The following is a 21,377-nucleotide window of genomic DNA, read 5'->3' as shown; positions in this document are numbered from 1 at the left end:
TTCAATATTGAGAATCAAACAATCCAGATATTCAAGTTTTTTTGTTCGATTGCCCAACACTAACAAAAATTCTCCATGGGAGGATAAAGGAGACAAATGAGAGGTTGAGAGGAGTTGGTAGGCGGCTGTTTACCTCCAATGTTGGCATGCATCTTGGCTGAGCTGAGCACAGAGCATCATTTTTACATGGTATCACAGTCCCAGTCAACATACGCCACCGTGGCTCTCTAGTCAGCTTTCTAGCCTGAGTGCAGCTGTTTGTCATCATTTCCTCATGTTGGTGTGTCTAGAGTGCAGCAGAAGACAAGCGAGGTGTGAAAAGACATCAGCATACAGCATGATGGTGCATTTCCTCTCAGATGCCCCAAACACGACTAAAGCCTCTCTCTCTCTCAGAAATCTGAGTTGAGTTTCTAACTGATGAGCAGAAGGCAGTCTACCTTCACACACACATGAACAAACTGCACACTGAGTCTGCAGCCGCTGGATGTAAACAAACTCACGCTGCAGACGGCGTCACGAGGCAAAGACACTGCAGCTGCCGCCGGCTCTCCTTCTCTTCACCCTTTACTCCACCGATCGCTCCGACAGCTCGCTGCTTCTTGTTTCTGATTAACTGTTTCTCTGCCTGATCTGCTGCGGAAACAGCATCGTCACTATATGCTTTGTGTTTAGTTTCTCAAGCTGGACAATGAATAAAAACACCATCTACGCCATCATGGCGGCAGCATGGTGGAACCAACATCACCGTAATGCTGATGAACACAGATTTTTGTTTAATTTTAAAGAACAGTATTGATCCAATTTATGCAACAATCAAAATCCAACAACTGGCAGTAATCAGATTGTCAAAATTTGATCCGACGTGTCTGAAATGAGATATTTAAAAAGAAAAAACTTTTTCAGCGCATTATCAGATTTCAGTAAGAAAGGTTTTCCTCTTCTTCCTGCTGGTTTTCTTCTCGGTTAGTCGTTTGGGGAACATTACCCCTACTGAGCTGTTGTTGTAACTGCTATATGTCATCCATGTGGTTTGTTCCACTTCACTGAAAAGCAGTGTGAAAGCTACCCAAACCAAATGAAGCTGTGAAATTTCTCACCCTTCCCTGCGCAATCAAACTGAATTGCCTGACTATCCTGATGTAAAAGTACCTTTAAATGGATCTTGATCCATTTTTTTCCAAGTTTTCTGAAGATCTTGCAAACTTTTTCTGTAGATATTAGCTGCTTTTTAAAATCTGTTTCAGTCTAGTGGTCATTTTGGACGTGATTCAGAAAATGTAGACAGAATTTGGTTTTCAAAATAGAATTGGTTGTATAACATGAAATATTGTGGAATTTGCTCATATGTAGGTGTAATCTGCTAAGAGTTCTTCACGGCATCTGAGCCAAATGAACAAGTAAAGCCGCATTGCTACAGCTGCTTGTCTATGTGACATTACGTCTGCTGGTGCGACTCACATCTCACACAAGTCAGCATTGTCACAAGACGAAAGCAGCCCGCGTATACCATGCGTTTGAGGTGCAGCTGAAAGCATGAAGAAGATCTAGAGGAAAACATGATGCATTTGCAATGTTTCGTAATTCAGAGTGGTAGAAAGAAGGTGACATTGTTACCAAGTAGTTGGTTTTCCTGTTGCACCAATATGGCAGACATGTACGCCTCTGAAATAGCCAATTTGTGAACATCTACCAATGCCGTAAACGAAGGAATTCACAAACCCATGTGCAACATGCACCAACTGCCAGTTTTGGTAATAATGATTGATAAACCACATGTTGACGTAATTTTGATCAACAAACCCGCCACAACAACGTGATTATGGATAACAACAGCTCATTGCTTTTGACACTAGAAACTTTACAAACTTGACAAAAAATTTATGAAAGATTTTATTAAAAACAGCAGTGGGGACTGCGTGCGGCCATCTTTAAGCCTGGCGCATCAGGGGTCATTTGAAACTTACGATTTTACCATTTTTTTTGGCAAAAATGTCTCAAATTTCCAAGGACAACGAGAATGCCCACTAAACTACTTGAGAGACTTCAGAGTATTATGAAATAAAAAATATCATTATGGGAAAAAAAGAGAAAAAAAAATCAATACATTTATGGGACTAACAGGTTGACAGCTCCTAGGAGTTGTTCAAATTTTATACAGTCAGATTGGACACCCCCCCCAGAAAACATCAGGTTACGCTGTAAAACACAGAATTCAGAGGAAAGACATCAGAATTTATTGTTTTTTTTAAGCCACTCGGCTCTGAGCCATAAATTATTCAAGTATTAAAAAGGCTTCTAACTCAAGGGATGAACCAGTGTTGTCAATACATAACTTTGCAAAGAACCAGTTTCTCTACATGTATTGATGAGTAACACCAAAGATAAGACTACTTGAGAGACAGGAAATGGTATTGTTGCACCAACATGGTGATTCCCATTAAGTTGTCTTTCCCGTTTTCTTACGTCCACAGTGGGGGCTACGCCTGTTTGGTCTGCAGGTTTACTGCTGCAGTGATTGGCCTTGTCTGGTGGGGTTATTTTCCCGCATTGTATCCTAATTGTGGTGTGGAATCTGGCCAGCAATGGTCTGGATGGGTGCTGTGGTGGTAGTCTCTGTGGTAGTGGGTGGGGGTGCCCCCAGTTTGGACAGATCCCCAAGATATCACCTCTTCATAGCTGCTTTAAGTCTGATATTGAGGACTTGGGGTTGTCTGTGGGGTATGGGATTTGTGGCCGGGTTGGTAGGTGGGGCTGCTTTTGTGTGCTTTACCTGTGTGAGTGTGTGAAAGATAGTGTGTTTTGTCTTTAATATTTCATTATATGCTTTGGTATGTGAAAGGTTATATCTAATTTTGTTTAGTAGTTAATATTTAGTTGTTATGTAAAGCACTTTGTGCTTCTGTTTTATACAAAAAGTGCTATAAAAATAAAACATTTCGATTGATTAAAAATTGGAGTAAACTGAACAAATGGATAATAGAAGAAGAATTAGGTCTAAAACCAGCAGATTTACAGGCTCTGAAAGTGACGTGAAGAACTAGGAATAAATTCAGCAAATATCTCACAGAATCCGAGAGATTAATCGGGTCCTCGTGTCTGCAGCAGTAAAAACACACACATACAGGTATCACTTTAGCTTGTGATGCCTCGCTGTTCTCCGCTGCACTCATGAATAATTAAATGGACTGTGGCATGAGAGCAGACAGCGTTAGACCACCGAGTCTCTGCATCGCCTCGCCTCGACATTGTGTGACGTTTGCAAAACTGAGAACAAACGATTCGTGTGTGGTTTGTTTTTTGAGTCAACAAGTTTAGAGACCTTTGCAGCTTATGAAGCGACTCCTGTGTTTGTAAATAAGCATAATGAAGACAAAATGGATGCTTAATTTATTCGTTTCAAACCAAAACCTTTATAGAAGTTCACGACTTTCTCACTTTACCTTGTTTTTAAAGTCATGTTAATTCATGTCAACATAAAGAAAAAAAAACTGGGTAAGTGATCAGGTGGAAATGACATGGAAGTATTTTTGGCTCCATTTTAATAAAGCAGATTAAATAACTCATTACCAGCATCCTCTTCCTCATTATATAAGCTACATACCCACCCTCCGATCTCTCAGACGGCTGCAGCATCTGTTGGTAAGACAGCACATGTGACAAGACGCACCGAAGCAGCTGAAGACGCAGATGAGGAATCAACAGGCTTCTGCTTGGCATTCAGCTCAGAGCTGAGTAGGAGATTTTGATGAGTCACCACACACACACACACCCACACACACACACACACACACACACACACACACACACACACACACACAAATATGACGAAGGTGGAGGAGAACACCAACCACGTGGTTTTAAATCAAATCATCATCCGTCCATGCAGTCAAAACTCTTAGTAAATTCGACCACTAAATTAGTTTAATCGTCACGTCAGACCAGCTCACAGAAAAAATTCGAGCAGGATCGACATCTGCATTAAAATGGAAAAAATCTACATTAAAACCTTTATTAAAAAACTATATTTTTGGGGGGGTTTAGATTTGAGGTGCGTGTTAGACTTCACCAGTGCTGCCCTTCGTCTCTGGCTGCACCGATCAGAGAACTGAGGCTAAAGGAAAAAGCCTCCATTTACTGGTCTGGAATAGGGCTGTGCGATATTTATAAATAATTAACCTGATCTTGTGATTTATTGCAATATAAAAAACTATGGGACTTTTCAACAGATGAATAGCAATTTAAAGTTCTGCTGCACTTCTGCCCTCTTGTTGACATAAATCGCACTGATCTTCTCACTTTTTGTGAATCTTACAAGTATGTTTTTTGTCCATATTTAACAATAATTCTTACCATCTTCTATTGTGATAGGTACTGGCTAAATGTTTTGTTCCATAATCTTCAAAGGTAAATATTCTTTTACCATAAAGGTTTGTGCATCAGGTGAAATTGATGAGAACATATTGAGGTTATTTGCCCCCTGCATTGCAGGACCTGCGATGTGACTATTGCACACACGTACATTGCAACGACAACGCTAAACGATATATTGTGCAGCTGGTCTGAATACACTCCAACCTTCACCAAACTAGGAGGAAATAATGAGATAGCAGATACAAGAGAGATCCAGGGAGAAGATTGTACATTGCTGCTTATCAGTGTTGACAGGAGTCAGACATCTGATTATGATGGATCCTCTTGGAGGTTTTCTGGACACGAGACCCCGAGGTTTGATCCAGGACTCTGTGGGATTCCCTAGGAAGAGCTAGATGGATGGATGGATGGATGGATGGATGAGTGGATGGATGGATGAGTGGATGGGTGGATGGATCCAATGTATGAAAATGTAATATCTTGTAATATATCTTGGCTTGGCAGTGTAGGTATTGTTTTGGATGGATGTATGGAGAAGTGGATGGATGGATGGATGAATGGATGGATAAGTGGATGGATGGATGGATGAATAGATGGATAAGTGGATGGATGGATGAATAGATGGATAAGTGGATGGATGGATGGATCCAATGTATGAAAATGTAATAACTTCTAATATCTTGTCTTGGTAGTGTAGGTATTGTTTTTAAATTAAAAAGAAGCTTAACAGAAGAGACAAATAAATGGACAAAACTAATATATGAACACAACCTGCAATTTAACTCCACAACTGAAAAAGTTTTTTTTTTTTTTTTTTTAATAGATAAAACTGGTGACTTGATTTAATCAGCTGTGTTGGTAGAGAGAAACAACAAAAAACCTGCCGGATACCGGCCCTCCAGGACTGGAGTTTGACACGCCTGTTCTAAATGTTGACTTGCATATAAAAAGAGTCACATTTAAAGCAACACTTTGCAACTTTTCTTACTTTAAAAGGGTTAAAAATGCCCCAGTTTTTACTTCCATGACACCGCTTCACATAACAGCTGAGTTTCAATAAGCCTGGCAGCAGATTGTGTTTTGTATTTACAGTGTACTTGATAAAAACTTTTTAATCCGCTTTGAAGGCAAAGCTGCACCACAAACTCATCATAACACTCCTTCCCCCTTAGGAAGTATCGATACTGAACTCCCACCTGAGGGAGGTCACTTCAAAAATATTTACTGCGTCTTCTGCTCACTAAATGCTAATGCTTGCAGATCAAATCTGAGAAAGTAGTCACAATCCCCCCTACGATCTTGTTCAAATAACAGAGTTTCAGTCTAGACAGGTATTTATTTAGACCAGGAAACCAAAAAATTATAAAAAGAAAAAGGACATTAGAAATGTGGCCAGATGTTTGTGTGAGACATCCCACAGTAACAGAAGTAAAGCTGCATTTCAGTAAGACTCAGCTGCTAGTCAACAACTACAGCCAATGTGTTTCTTCTTACCCTCTAAGCTCCTGCTTCAACACATAACATCTAAACGTCCAAACACATCCGACCAGCATGAATAAAACACCCAAACAGAGATAAGTTCTCTTTTACAAATAATCTGATAATTAAATTTCAATTTGCTGGTTATCCACCTACATATGTGTGATCCCAAATCCCAGAAGGGGGAGCCCACTCATCTAGTAATACATCTTTTACAACACCTGGCAAAAAAACACATGAAAGAACCACCATTTTTGGAGGATAGGATAGGATAGGATAAGAAAGAAAGAAAGAAAGAAAGAAAGAAAGAAAGAAAGAAAGAAAGAAAGAAAGAAAGAAAGAAAGAAAGAAAGAAAGAAAGAAAGAAAGAAAGAAAAAGAAAGAAAGAAAGAAAGAAATAAAAAGAAAGAAGATCAAGCAAAAATAAATAGATTAAAAAAGTAAATTTAAAAAAAGCATCTCTATTAGTATTCTGATGCTCTTCTGGCTTTTCTGTGAGGACATTATTAAAGAAAAAACAATGTTCTTCATCAATCAGGTTCCATTTCCGGCATATATCAGTGGACGTATCAGCTGTGATCTTTTTCCATTCTCCAATTTTCACCATAAATGTTAAAAAGAGTTGAAACCAAAAGAAAGGTTTAACTGTCTTTGCTTTGGAGCACGATGCATCAGTATCCTAAAAAACTGTGCTCAGAGTCACCAAACCTCCTCCTGACTGATGGAGTGAGAAAAGTTTCCAAAATGTCTAATATCCCCCTGGTCCTTTATCTCACATCAACTCCATATAATCAACGATGGATATTTTATTTTCTTCAGGTACTCTTCTCACTCTTTCTTTGGTCCACAATCATCATCTCATCCAGTGCAGATAGGTGATTCATCACTGACGACCAATTTCATCCAATAACTGCTTCCCTTCAGCCTCCATAATCTTGTTTTCTTCCCTATAACTGTTAGTGATGGTTTATATTTGCCCTCGTTGGGCGGAAATCTCATTTTCTTCAGTCTGTTTCTTACAGTTCAGTCACAAACACTGACTCCTCTTTGTGCCAATTTGTTTTTATTATTATTATTATTATTATTATTATTATTATTATTTATTATTATTTTTTATTATTACTTTCTCCCAGTTCCCCGTGTTAAAGCTTTAACTTTGTCTCCCTTTGGTCTGCCTTTATATTTCCTGTTTTTACAAACAAAATAAGGATATTTTGTTTGCACTTCTTGCTTCAACATTTACACCCAGCTGGCTGAAGAAGCTCCAATATTTTCTGCCACATACCAAGCCGAAGTCACTTTTAATAGAGCTCTTGCAATTCTTGACATTTTTTTTTAACTGACTGCTGCCGTATTGGGGCAATGTTTCCTTCCAATCAGTCAGATGAAACAGCTTCTTAAAGTCTGCAAGACTTAACTAAGGAATAAACTAGTTCAGGTATTAGAAATCATGATATTGATCACAATGAAATCACAAAAAGGAGTCAAAACAATGTCCAGCTGTAATTCTAAACTAATATTTGTTGTTTTAAATACAAGTTAAATAGCCTAATAAACATCCGTATTATTCATATTTTATGCGAGAACCAAAGCAATCTTTAGCCTGAAACCTCCTCCAGTGTTGACCTTTGACTCCAGCATCACCAGCTCCTCCAAACCAAAGTCCAGCTGACCTTGACTCCTACACAGTGAAACTCAAAACCAGCAGGACTGCAGTGAAAGCTATGAGGACCACAAGTGAGCATCCACACTAAGCATCCAGACAGGACCTGCAGCACACACACACACACACATATATGTTTATATGTGTAAGAAAAGGAGGATTTCTAAACAGGATACATATAATAAACATGCGCTGCTATTGCATGATAATATTTACATCAGCTGTTTGAGACACACACACCAAGGGTATTTCTGCACGGTTTCCTAATAAAGTTACGTAATACTGGCAGCAGCAGTGTTTCTCGGTCTCAGACCTGAAAGGCACAGTCAAGAAGCCACTTACATGTTATACTTCCTGTCAGAAAATTCATCTTCTGAGAGATTTTGCATCAATTAAAACCAAATATTCGTCCATATTTAATGTCCTCTAACGTTGTTCTACGCCTGACGTTAGTCTGGTGGGTCACATTGCTTTTTGCTGTGTTATATTCGTGGTTTTAACACAATAAATATATCTAAACTCTGTCCTGGCTGCAACAACACCCACATACAAACTAAACCTCCCCTTTAACAACTTATGGCTAAGAGAATAAACACCGACAAAGTCGCAGCATTAGCCAACTAAACCACCGTAAGGCTTCGTCATATAAGTTTAAATTCAGCTTAAATTTGCGTAACTTACCGGTTTAGTTGTTATTTATGGTAAAATATCCGTTTAGAATGAAAATACACAACTATTGGGAGGACGGTGTCCTCACACTGCCGCACTGTTTCGGTGTGGATGTAGCCGCAGTGGCAGCAGCGACGCCGCCTGGCCACGCCCCTTGTCAAGCGTCTCGAAAACGTCATGACGTTTACGCGGCACCTTAAAAAAAAAAAAAAAAAAAAAAAAAAAGTACACAAATTATAAAAACATTTATACTTATATACTTTGTAAAAATAATAATAAAAAAAAGTACATAAATGATATACATATATAATCTATGTACTTTTTTTTTTTTTTTTTTTTTTTTTTTTACAAACAAGGACTGCAGACTTCTGGACAAACTGATAAGAAGGCTAGTTCTGTCCAAGGCAAAAGTCTGGACCTTGTCAGAGTGGTAGAGGAGAGGATGAGGTGAAAAATTCAGGGTATTTTAGATAAACATACCCACCATAATACCATGGCAGGACAGAGGAGCAGCTGCAGCAAAAGACTGATCTCTTCTATGCAGGACTGAGAGTTTCATAAGGTTCCAATCGCAAATATATATATTCATTCATTCATTCATTCATTCATTTTCCGAACGGCTTATTCCAATTCAGGGCCGCGGGGAAGCCGGAGCCCATCCCAGCCCCCGGGCGACAGGCAGGGCACGGGGTGTGCCCGGACAGCTCGCCAGTCCATCGCAGGGCTATATATATATATATATATATATATATATATATATATATATATATATATATATATATATATATATATATATATATATATATATATATATATGTACAATTTATATACAATGACAAAAAATGGTCACTTTTTCATTCATGTAAACCAAAGCACAGTCAATTATAGTTTCTTCAAATAGGCCAATTTGTTTTTGCATTTTGTTTGGATTTCATCTTTTAAATGAGACTTTATAATTATCCATACATGTGATGTAAAATGTTCAGTTTTTCAATAAAAAACAGAATAACTGTCATCTTTTTGCATACAAAAGTATGCAATCAATGAATAAAAAGAATAAATTTTACTACCCATCATGTTTACTACATTTTAATGTATTTAAAATCGAAGCAAGTTGATAAAAAGAGTAAAAAATAATTATCACCACATTAAACGTAAACAAAATAATAATTTTATATATTTCTGTAATTTAGTTTAAATTATTAAAAACCCATCCAAACTGCCAGTTGTCACTACAGTCACAATAACATAACTGAGGCTGAAAATGACATTCTTAAACCTGTAAAATGCTTGCATTTCATGTGTTTATTAGTTTATTTGATGTTGCAACAGTATTTTCAAAGTTAAGCAACAGATAAAATATATCTAACCAAAGAAACAAAACTAATCACAAAAATACAATGTGCATACAACACATAGATTACAATGTGCTTCTATTTGGCTCATATTTACTTCTGTAACTTGGAGCTATCTCTAACCTACTAAATTTTAGCATCACCCTTTGCTGACATCATGTGGTTTTATTTAGGTACTGCAGATTTCAACCCAAGCATTTCAGAGATAATCCAGCTTTATTCACCTGTATCTATGTTTGTTAAGGTTTATTTTAACGCTCACATTCTTACCCAGTGACCTCGTGATTGGCTGTCTTCATTAAATGTCAGTGTCAACATACAGCTCCTCCCAGTAGGCATGCATGAAACAGGTTCAGCAACAGCTGAAACCAGATTTGCACTTCATGCCTGAGCCTGTACACACTGTACGAGGATAACTTGATGTTTTCTTATTTTTAACTGAAGTTAACGCTCCTTCAGACCGGTGATGGAATGGGAAATATTCGGCAATATACAATTTCTCGCCTTCAATAGGAACTTTTACTCCAATTTTTGAAAGACTTTTTTGGAAGTACAGTTGATCAGATAAAATGGGGACCTATGTTTTGTCTGTCGGGACTACGAGCAGAGCTTCCTGCATGCTTTTTGCTCTCCTCCTCTGCTGCACTGGAGGGAAAAGTGAACTTCAGGAAACAAAACCTTCAATCCAGTCCAGTTTAGAGCACACAGGGAAACCAGTATTCCATGTTATCAACCAACCTCATGGCTACCATGAAGAGGAAAAGTCTAATCTTCCTGTGTTTACAATGGACTACACTCGGATCCAGATCCCCTTTGAGTTCACATTGTGGATACTGCTGGGCTCCTTTGCTAAAATTGGTATGTTAAGAAATGTATGACTGGATTAGCTGGTTAAGAAACTGTAGTTTATTCCAGGTGTTTTACCCTGATTTAAGATAACAATATTACTCTAAATAACAGTCCAGAAGACTTGGAAGTCAAATTTTGCAGTGTCTTCTCTCCAGGTTTCAACATATACCAAAAAATCACCATCTGGATCCCTGAATCGTGCCTCCTGATTGCCATCGGCCTCATATTTGGCGCTATCATGCACTCAGTGAAGGAGGAAGCCCCTGCAGTGCTCAACTCCAATGTCTTCTTCCTATACATGCTCCCACCCATCATCCTGGACAGCGGCTACTTCATGCCCACGAGACCTTTCTTTGAGAACATCGGCACAGTATTGTGGTACTCTGTAGTGGGAACTCTGTGGAACAGTGTGGGCATTGGGCTTTCCCTTTTTTTCATCTGTCAGTTTGAAGTATTTGGAGTTCAAGACATCAACCTGCAGGTCAGTTATCACCAACTTTGATTCTTCTGACTAAAATTTCCAAGGTATAGTTCATAAGTAAGGGTAAAACAGACACATTTGAGCCTAATCCGAACCCTTTATGGCTCACTTACGGCCCACATGGCCAAATTATGATGCTGCCTGGGTTTAAGCTCTTGTTTGTGTGTGCATGTTGCAATGATCTTTTCCTTTTCATGCCACTTCAGGAGAACCTTCTCTTTGCCTCCATCATCTCTGCTGTGGACCCTGTGGCTGCTCTCAATGTGTTTCACAACATTGGGGTCAATGAGCAGCTCTATATAGTCATATTTGCAGAGGGACTCTTCAACGATGCCGTCACTGTGGTGAGTGCTGAGGATATCAGAGTCTTTCTATTGTTGGGTTTCAGTCATAAAGTGGCAATAAGCTGCTAACCTGCTGAACCAGTTGGTTTGGATTCTGTCCCGACAGTGATCTCATGAATCCACGAGAGGTTAGCTGCATGAAAATATTCAACCTACTGCGTTCAAATTGGGGTCAAATTGGCAAAGAAAATTTAAAGACATTACAAAGTTGCTATTATATTTTTATTTCTGCAAAGTAACGTTGACTGTCTAATGGAGTCTCTTACTGCCTTCCACTCATACTGAATACATATCTCCTCTTTCTGCAGGCTCTCTACAACATGTTGGTGTTTGTGGCCAACATGCCAATCGTTGAATCCACTGATGTGTTTCTGGGCATTGCCCGCTTCTTTGTGGTGGGGCTCGGTGGCCTTCTATTTGGCCTCCTGTTTGGATTCGCAGCTGCATTCACCTCAAGGTTCACCAACAAAGTGCAAGAGATAGAACCGCTCTTTATCTTTATGTACAGCTACCTGGCATACTTAGTGGCTGGGCTGTTTGCCATGTCCAGCATCACGGCGTAAGTGAAGTAAAAACATCAACAAGTTATTGCATTAAGATAGACTTATGATAAAAAAAAAAAAAGCTGTCAATATTGGTTTTTATTAGCATTATGTTCTTTTTAATCTCTTCATCACTTTCTTACAAGGAAAACTATTCTTCACAATCCCGCTTTTTACAGAACACACACAAACAAAACCTAAGCATCATCACCATGGTTTTTCCTCCCACTTAGAGTGAGTTTCAGTCATGTAGCCAATAGATGCCCACTTCCTGCATGAACATAATGCCACAAACTGGCTTGTCCACATAGTGTTCAACCCATTGAGTGTGAGGCAAGGTTGTTGTGAGATTTGTGGCATCGTATGACAACATGATGGTGGAAAAACAGATCTAACGTGAAAACTAAGGAAATGAGCTTTAAAAACTGAACAGAAAACCCTCATGAGTCCAAAAAAGAGTCCATTTATACTTAATCCTAAAAGATGTAAAACATTAAATATATTTTTGTTAATCTTATTTAGCCAAATATTCACCACATTGCAAGGCCTAAATATTAACTTTCAGTTATTATCTTTCTTTGCTGTCAAAAATAGTTCTGTCAGTTTTTAGTGGGGAAGTATTAAAAATATATACATTTAATGCACACATAAACAACAGGTCTGTCAGACCATAGCAGTTTAGAGAAAGACTTTTGTAAATCAGAGCTGTGACAACAAGGAAAACTGTTAAACCAAAAGGAGTCCAAGAACTAGTCCCTGTGGAACTCCATATAGCGCTTAATGACACTATACAGAAATTATGAGCAAATATTATACCTATTAACTAATGAACTATAATTTTAGATATTGTAACCCTTCTAGTAATCACCACTTCAAAAAACTTTCAACAAAAAATGTAATTGTTTTAAAAATAATGACAATATCTCCTTACAGCTATGCTTTTAAGTTTTTATATATTTTGATATTTACTCACAAAAATGCAAATTGTGGGGAGTTGATATAAAATTTATTAAATGTATTTTACCCATGCATTGCGATGGTAGTTTCCACATTGCTTTTAATGACTGTCCTTTTTCAAATTCAATTCAATTCAATTCAATTCAATTCAATTCGGCTTTATTTGTATCGTGCCACTTTACAACACCATCACCTCAGGGCACTTTGCGGACATGCTAATTCAAGACAGTTCATAATAACTAGCCTAGTTAAGGAAAACCAAAAGACTACATCAAGTCTTATTGGCTCCAAACCCCCATCCTGAGCTGCACGAGATAAAAGTAAAAAAGTAAAAAACTCAGCTTTAACAGTAAGAAAAAGCCCCAGCAGAACCCGGCCCAGGGAGGGCTGCCATCTGCCTGGACTCGTTAGAGTGAGGAGGACAAGAAAAGTCAAAACCTTATTTTTTTTATTTTTAACACCATGTGATCCTCAAACAAAGCAGTGTTTCATATTTAATGTGCAGAGGTAGAAAAGATTTGTGTTGTCTTTCTCTTTTGTTCTTTGCAGCATTATAATATGCGCCATAACAATGAAATACTACGTGGAGGAGAATGTATCGCAGAGGTCTTGCACCACCATTCGCCACGTTGTTAAGATGCTGGCCACCATCTCTGAAACCCTCATCTTCTTCTTCCTGGGTGTGGTTACCATAACAACTGAACATGAATGGAACTGGGCCTACATCCTGTTTACGTTGCTGTTTGCCTTCATTTGGAGAGGAATTGGTAACAGGCTGGAACTTATTGTATTGCAGGTGTTATGACTTTGTATCATCGGCTGATCAGGATAAAATCTTTGCAGGTATTCTGGTGCTTACCCAGATCATCAATCCGTTCCGCACAATCCAGTTTAGTTTAAAGGACCAGTTTGGCCTTTCCTACGGAGGCCTGCGAGGGGCAATCTGCTTCGCTCTGGTCTTCACATTACCGGACACCATCAACAGAAAGAACCTGTTTGTCACTGCTTCCATAGCTGTTATTATATTCACTGTTTTCATTCAGGTTGGCTGGAAATTTAGTTTTGAGTGCAGATTCCTTGTGTTTTGTTGCGTCTGTAATTCTTCTCTGTCTTCTTCTCCCCAGGGCATCAGCATCCGTCCCATCCTGGAGCATATAAAAATCAGGAAAACTAACAAAGACATGAACACCATCAATGCTGAGATTCACACCAGGGCAAGTACCAGCTATATTCTCCGAGTGCCTCTTTCATTAGCTGTGATGGTAATTTTTAAATAAAGTGTGTTCAATGTTTTGTCTAGATGATGGAGCATGTAGTTTCTGGCATTGAGGACCTTTGTGGACAATGGAGTCATTACTACTGGAAAGACAAGTACTTCTGTTTTTATGTGGCAAATATTATTCTCAGATGAACAAAAGTTTTTTAAATTTGTTTTTGAATTAAATTCAGAAAGAAAAACTGAATAACACAAATAAGAAATGATATGAAAAGCCAAACATGGAAAAATATGGTGAAAATAATTACTGCAGCAGAGTGTGAGTTTAAACCTGTAAATATAAAAGGCAAGAAAGGTGAAACTGTATAAACAAAAACAACAACAACAGCACCAAAGGTAGTTGGGGCAAGAATGGCCAGGTCAGTTTAATTGATACAAACAGATATAGATTTTGATGTTGGGACTGGTATAAAAATAATAATAATATGGAGTGATTTTATATTTGTATAGCCTAGTGATCTGAGTTTTAAAACCCCATTACTGAAATTTGGCAATTTGGCACCCCCTATCCATGACTAATTCAGCATCCATCTTGCATCCTGCCTCTTCTCTGAGTGCTCTCCAACCAGTAAAAATCTATCTGATTTAGACTTTATCTCACCTCTTTCTCCGTCCTTTTCTCTTTTTCATTTCCACTCTTCCTCTGATAATATTCTCTTGGACTCTCTTTCCCCCAGAATCACCAAAATGGTGCATCAGAATGATGAAAAACATTTTTAAGTGCAGTTTTTCAGCCTCAAGATGTTGTTATATAATTACAGCCCCAGAAATGTAAATAGTAAATGTCCCTATGACGTCAAAATGAGTCACAAGTTCAGAAAATGATGTAGAACTACTTTAACCCGGGGAACATTACTTGGTAAAATAAAATCCCACCCCTAAAATGGCATTGAAGTCTTGGCAACACAAATTTTGCTTGCAAATTGTTAAACTAATCACTAGATAATAGAAGAATAAAGATATTGTTCAAAACAATAAATACTGAAGATGAATAAGATCATTATGTTTTTTTTTTATCTAATACTTAGTGGAAATTATGATATTATAATTCTCACAACTGTAAAGTAAATCTGTGTGGATACTGTTAAACTGAAAGTATATCCTACATAAAGCCAAAATAATATATATTCAATATATTATTATAATTAAAAGGATACTCTTGTGGTTCTGCTTGAGGTTTTTCTTCCTGTTAAAAAGCATTTTCCTCTTCACTGTAGCCAAATGCAGCTGATAATGTTCCAACTGGTTTCCATTGCAAGGCAGTTACTTTTTATGAATGTTTGGACTAAAGTTATTACAAAAATGACTATTTCGTATATTTAAGGTTTAAAAAGTTCAACGATCGCATTTTGAGGCGAATCCTGCTGCGAGACAACAGAGCTGAGTCCAGTATTGTGTCCCTGTACAAGAAGCTGGAGCTGCAAAATGCCATCGAGTTGCTGGACATGTCGATGGGAGACATCAGCGCAGCGCCGTCTATCGTTTCCCTGCAGTAAGTCAACAATGAGAATATTTTTCTGGTCCTTCCATGAGGGTGGACTGAAAGAAAACATGAAAACAGGCTACAGAGGAGGAACAGTTAGAGATTATAAATGTGAAGTTAATATGTCAGAATGAGTAAGAAAGATTTGTCCAGCTTTTTGCAACAGTTTAGCACTGAATAAGTTGCAACAGAGATGTGGGATAAATCATTTCTCGTAACTTAAAAGGATTATTGCAGGGAGGAAAAAGAAAATTTAAAAACCATAGCACTTGCAGCATTATTGTTTGATTTCTTGCTTGTGTTGTTCTCGCTCTCAGATGTAAGTAACTTTGGATCAAAACATCTGCTAAATGACTGTAGAATAGGAGAGAATAGAAAAAAACTAAATCAAATGCAGTTTGATAACAAAATAGGTTTATGAAGAAGATGGAAGTACAAAATAATATGTATTTTACTAGAAATGTCATGATTTAAGCCTTCACTTCTCTGGAACCAGTAGTGTAGTTCAGGGTATATGCCAAGTGGCAACCTCTGGCGGTTAAAAGTGAGGCCTATGCAGAAGTGCATAAAACTGCAGTTCCCCCTTCATCCGCTAGGATCTCCAAAACAGAGCAAATCCCCATAGACTCCCATGTTAAAAAGACCAACTTCACAGCAGAAATAAACATGTTAACAGCAGAAATAAACATGTTTACAGCAGAAATAAACATGTTTACAGCCTGGTTCAACAATCCATTTTCGGTTTAATAGGTCAGATTTACCTTCATGACAACTGTGGTAAGAGTGAATTTTTTTCTAACTCGCCCGTTTAAAAGTAATTTAATCTCGAAGTTCTGCATATTTAGGGGCGTGTCCTTTTGATTGACAGGTACCAATCTCTGGCTTCAAGTCAGAAGAACGTAGAACAACCGCAGTTTTTAGCCGGTTAACAACACGACTTAGCTTTAGCCCGCTTACATCGGTTAGCTGGTTAGCTCCTGTTATCTCCGGGTTAGCTCGGTTAGCTCATAGCAACAGAAAGCTCGGCGTTCGTTCAGTGTCAATCATCCACCATGACGCTCACAGCTCCCATCTCAGCTCCACCTCTTTGCCCATATTTGTATTTTCCGGGCAAGATGACGCGTGTGACGCTGCCAAGATGGCGATGGTAGGAACTGCCCACTGAACTTCAATTCAGCTCTTCAGAAATCTATGGGTGACGTCACGGAGGGTCCGTCCATCTCTTTATATACAGTCTATGGTATATGCGGGTATACGGAGTACACCCACTTCTAAACCCCCTGTATTGGTGCTTTTACAAGTACGAGCATCCCTACACATGTACCTACGTCACCCAGCAGCTCAGCAAAGGTTATCTACGCTACACTTGTGCAGTTAGCCATCAGCTGTGTTAACTTTAGTCTGAGCATAAACATAATAAAAATATATGTATATATGTCTATGAGCCTGTCTCTCACTAGTCTGTGTCCAAGTATTGGTTTAGCCATTTCACAACTCTTCCTCCTCCCTAAGACCAAAGAGCAGAAGTTATGGAACAATGAGAAAGACTGATGGATCTTTGGGAAAAACTAAATAGAATAGTCTTACATGTCACTTTTTCTGAAACAGTGTTTTCTGGGCTATCTTTTTTCTGTTTTTTAAAAAAAAAAAAGAAGAGTACACTGACTTCTTGGGGGACGCCTACACCACTGCCTGCAACCTATATCTTATTTATTACTCCCAAGATTTCAAATAAGACTTTAAAATGGCTAAACCATGAGCTATAATAATTACATCAGCTAGATGCATAAAATGTTAATAACCAATCTAATCTGGCTGCGGATGAGGCTGTTATCCATCAGAATGAGCGCCATCTTGCTTGCTGCCGTCTTGATGCAAAGAGTTATAACAAAGCATTACTTTTCATATCTCTCTCATGCTCTCTCCACTGCGCCCACCTGCTCACCAGTGATGAGAAGATGGAGGCGTCTCGATCGAAGAAGAGGTTTCTGGCAGCTGACATTAAGAAGATGCATGACATCCTGTCTAAGAACATGTACAAGATTCGACACAGGGTAAAAACAAGGCTGCAGCAGTGCGTAGAGCTGAGATGTGGTCTATAATGTTAACCTCTCATCATCTATTCATGTCTGTTCAGAAATGGATGTAAAAGTTGCTTCGTTTTGTCCTCCCACCTTTCTGTCAGAAAAGCACCAATGCATGTGTGAAACTCTTCTTTGTACTTCTTCTTTCTTTTTTCCTTTTTTAAGCTGTGAATATATATGGTGCTACAACGTGTACTCATTGGTCAGTTTATGTGGTAACACTTCCTTCAACCCCTTTTTTCCTCAAAACTGCATTAATTCTTAGTGTCATAGACACAACAAGGTGTTGGAAATATTCATCAGAGACCATTACAGTACACTGTTAGAACACTGTCATGTTCACAAAGGTATTTGGAGATGATTTGAGTGTCCTGACTTGGATTGGTTCCATTATTTGATTACACCACCAGGAGCCTTTACAAGACAAGATGAATAAATGCTTTTGTGTCGTTTGCCCTAAATTTTGACCTTACCGTCTGAATGTTGAAGCTGAAATGGACCAGGCAATGAGTTCTTGTCCAGACAGCTGCGGATATTTTGTGTGGGAGAATCCCAATAGATCAGGGGTGCCCAAAGTCGGTCCTCGAGGGTGGCTGTCCTGCAGGCTTATGATGGATCCCTGTTCCAACACACCTGGCTTCCATTAAATGGATGCAATAACCAATAAAGTTCTACACAATGAGTGATTAGTTAGACTCAGGTGTGTTGGAGGAGGGGTACATGGAAAACCTGCAGGTTTGTGGCCCTCAAGGATTGAAGTTGGGTACCCTTGCAATTGATCAAGCCAGTGACCATTCTACACTCAGTCACTTAAATCCTCTTCGTTCCTCGTTCTGATGCTCAGTTTGAACTTTGGCAAGTCGTCTTCGCCGTGAACATGACTAAATGTACCAAGTTACTGCCATGTGATTGGCTGATTAGATAGCAGTTGAGCAATTGGACCTCATAAAGTGGCCAGCTAGCGCAAGGGGGACAAACTCTGGTCCTTGAGGGCTGCTATCCTGCAGGTTTCAGATATTTCCTGCCAAATATAGTGAATCCAACAGCTTCTTGTCAGCTTTTGTTTGAGGACACAAGATGGCGGTGCTTAAAGACTAAGGTTTGACAGCTGTGGTCCTTCTAAACAGACTACCTGCTTTCGCTTCCACATGGGGGCAGAACTCAAAACATGGAACAGCTTGAAACATACTGGTGATGCTTGTTTGTCCTGTTTTTAATCTTTTCTTTGAGAGCTTGTTAGTTTTTGTGATGAAAGTACACATTGTAAAACTGAATACTTAGGTGTGAAATGTAGTAGTAGTAGTAGTAGTTGTAGAAGGCAATATGGTTACAGCAGGGCCAGATTAAAAGTGCACAGGCCTCTGGGCACATTGTCCCACGGGCCCCCCTTCCCCAGCGCAACATTGTAAAAATTGTGAATGATACACTGTGAAACGACATTTCTAACATCTCTCAGCCAGTGGTACCAACAATAATAATGGTGTAACTATCTGGCTTTTATGTACATTTTGTTTCATGTCCAAACAGCTAATGTATGGCCTATGTGGTCCCCACCAGTCTCCAAATGGGCCAAGTGGGTCTGGGCCCCTGGACCCCTTGCCATAATGCCCATTGGATAATCCAGCCTTGGGTTAAAGGCAACATCCTGCAACAAGAGCATTTATCCTCATGAAGGGAACATTTCTAGCATTTTATCCTGTTTGTAATGTCATGTAGGCCTTCCTTGCTTTAGTTACTCATTTTGGGCATGAATATTAGTGGGGAACTGATGAAAATTTAAATGTTTAGCATATTTTTTAATTAAGTTACAAAGGAATTAACAAAAGGAGTGGTATGGGACTAAACTTGATGACAGCTGAAATAATATTAATAACAGTTTCCTCCATTCATTTATTATATTTACAGTTTCTTCTAATTCCTAACATTCCTGCTACATCTCTCCATGTTTTCCAGACCGTCGCTTACACCACAAAATACGACATCCCAGATCAAAGCCACGCCAGGGAGGTTCTGATCCGCCGCCATGCGAGCATTAGGCGCAGCCTTCGATCTAGAAGTTTATGTGATCAGGTGGTGTTTTTTGTTACTAAAAGAACTTATAACTTGCAACTTTTACTTCCTACTTATCTCACATTCAGCCTCACTCATCTTTTAGCCGCTGCACAACATTCCCAAGTCTCAGAAGTACCTTTCGCTCCAGCCTGGAGTGAATCTGGAGTCTGAGTTCAACCTAAGAAGACGAAACTGTGTCTTTTATCCTTGTGCGTTTTATCCTTTTTTAAATTATATATATATATATATATATATATTTAATTATATATATATATAAAATATATAAAATATAAAATATGTATATATATAAAAAAGTGACATAAAGATTGTTTTTCTTGCTTATTTCATAGCTTCAGCTGGGATGACCCACCTGCAGGCCTCTGGTGCGTCTCCATGCTCCTCATCTCGCTCTCTAATCCCTATGAAGAAACTGAACACCATCAAGGAACAGGGAAATCCTGAGGAGCCCCCAGCTGCACGGCCACACGCACTATCTTCTGGGATCAAAGCCAGAAAAGCTCCACTTCCAGCTCCAAGAAGACACAGTTCACATCGGCAAGATGAAAATGAAGACAACGTTGATGAGTATCCAGCAGGAGGGGAGGAACCGTGGAGTCCTCCTCGAAGCTGGGCTCCTGAAACCAGTGACCCAAGAGACAATGAAGCGGGAGATCCACTGCTAAGACACCCAACACAAGGGTCCCAAGGCTCAGGGAGATATTAGACTGAAAGAAGCTGTGATTTTATGTCTCAGGATTAAGGAAGTTATTCCACTGCATCTACAATCACCTAAAATTATTCTTTTTCTTATGCTTTTAATTAACGCTAGCTCTGCTAACAAACTTTTTAATGATCACAAAGATTGCGTACCATCAATTGTAAAGGTTTTTTGTAAAAAATAAATAAAATTCATAATAAATATGTGCCACATAGTCTCAGATGTTTTCTACATGAATAGTATAAATACACTATTATTTTCTACCACTTCTGCCCTTTATTTACATTTGAGTTGATTAATTATCAGGATAGATTATCAGTAAAAAAAAATAATTACGAAAGATTAAATATCCTTTGTAGTCTCCACAGAGCCAAAAACATTAAATTTTTTCAATCATTTTAAGGGTTTTGAAACTTTTTTGTGGGTTAACTTCTGGAAGTTGTGTGTGCTCGACCTTAATGAACATTTTCACAAAAATTCTTTATTATAATACTTATACCATGGTCAGTGAAAATTCTAATGACAACTAGCGGCATTCTTTTCGTATATTTACACACGTGGTTTGGTGAGTTCAATCGCTGCAATATCCCTCCGCTACAGCAGATAGCAATGAGTTAATCAACTGATTTAGATCAGCTGGTTTTTGACAGATGATTGCAACGCGCCGTGGCATGGATTTTGAGGTGTATATCAATATTTTGAGCGAAATAAAACATTTGATTAATGGGAAAAGGAGTGGTGAGCGCCCCTCTGTTATGGGGCGTCACTGTAGCAACGCGTTAATCAACTGAGTCAGATCAGCTGTCTTTTGACAGGTGAATGAGAGAAACGCACTGTAGCTTAAAAGCGGTTGTTTGGCATAAAAATACATCGAGGCAAGGCCGCATTATCCAATGGGCCTTATGGGCCTCACAGGGGCCCCAAGTGGGCCCCTGTGAGGCCCACATAGGGCAAACACCAGCAGTTTGGACATGAAACAAAATGTACATAAAAGCCAGATAGTTACACCACTATCAAGAGTATATTGCTATTGGTACCACTGGCTGAGAGA

General features: G+C 38.8%; 2 protein-coding genes across 4 annotated transcripts in view; one reads left to right on the top strand and one right to left on the bottom strand.

The window, feature by feature from the left end:
• LOC306774044 (inositol polyphosphate-4-phosphatase type I A-like) overlaps positions 1–8,315 on the bottom strand; it is a 58,520-nt gene extending 50,205 nt beyond the window's left edge. For all 3 annotated transcript variants that reach the window (XM_079264019.1, XM_079264020.1, XM_079264021.1), the window contains exon 1: positions 8,198–8,315. The gene's annotated coding sequence lies outside the window, so the exon portion shown is untranslated. The remainder of the gene's footprint in view (positions 1–8,197) is intronic.
• A 1,794-nt stretch (positions 8,316–10,109) lies between these two features.
• LOC306774099 (sodium/hydrogen exchanger 2-like) lies at positions 10,110–20,332 on the top strand (the record flags this gene model as incomplete). The annotated part of the gene is made up of 13 exons (XM_079264082.1): positions 10,110–10,398; positions 10,545–10,870; positions 11,077–11,214; positions 11,523–11,773; positions 13,263–13,480; positions 13,557–13,756; positions 13,838–13,927; positions 14,014–14,084; positions 15,314–15,481; positions 17,421–17,526; positions 19,510–19,626; positions 19,712–19,802; positions 19,959–20,332. 13 exons carry the CDS (start codon positions 10,110–10,112, stop codon positions 20,330–20,332), a joined length of 2,439 nt encoding a protein of 812 aa, XP_079120208.1.
• Between the last annotated feature and the right edge of the window lie 1,045 nt (positions 20,333–21,377).

Source organism: Telmatherina bonti (assembly GCF_933228915.1).
Source record: "Telmatherina bonti genome assembly, chromosome: 24".
Lineage (NCBI taxonomy): Eukaryota > Metazoa > Chordata > Actinopteri > Atheriniformes > Telmatherinidae > Telmatherina > Telmatherina bonti.
Note: the sequence above shows the minus strand (reverse complement) of the source record. Positions and strands in the feature narration are given on the sequence as shown.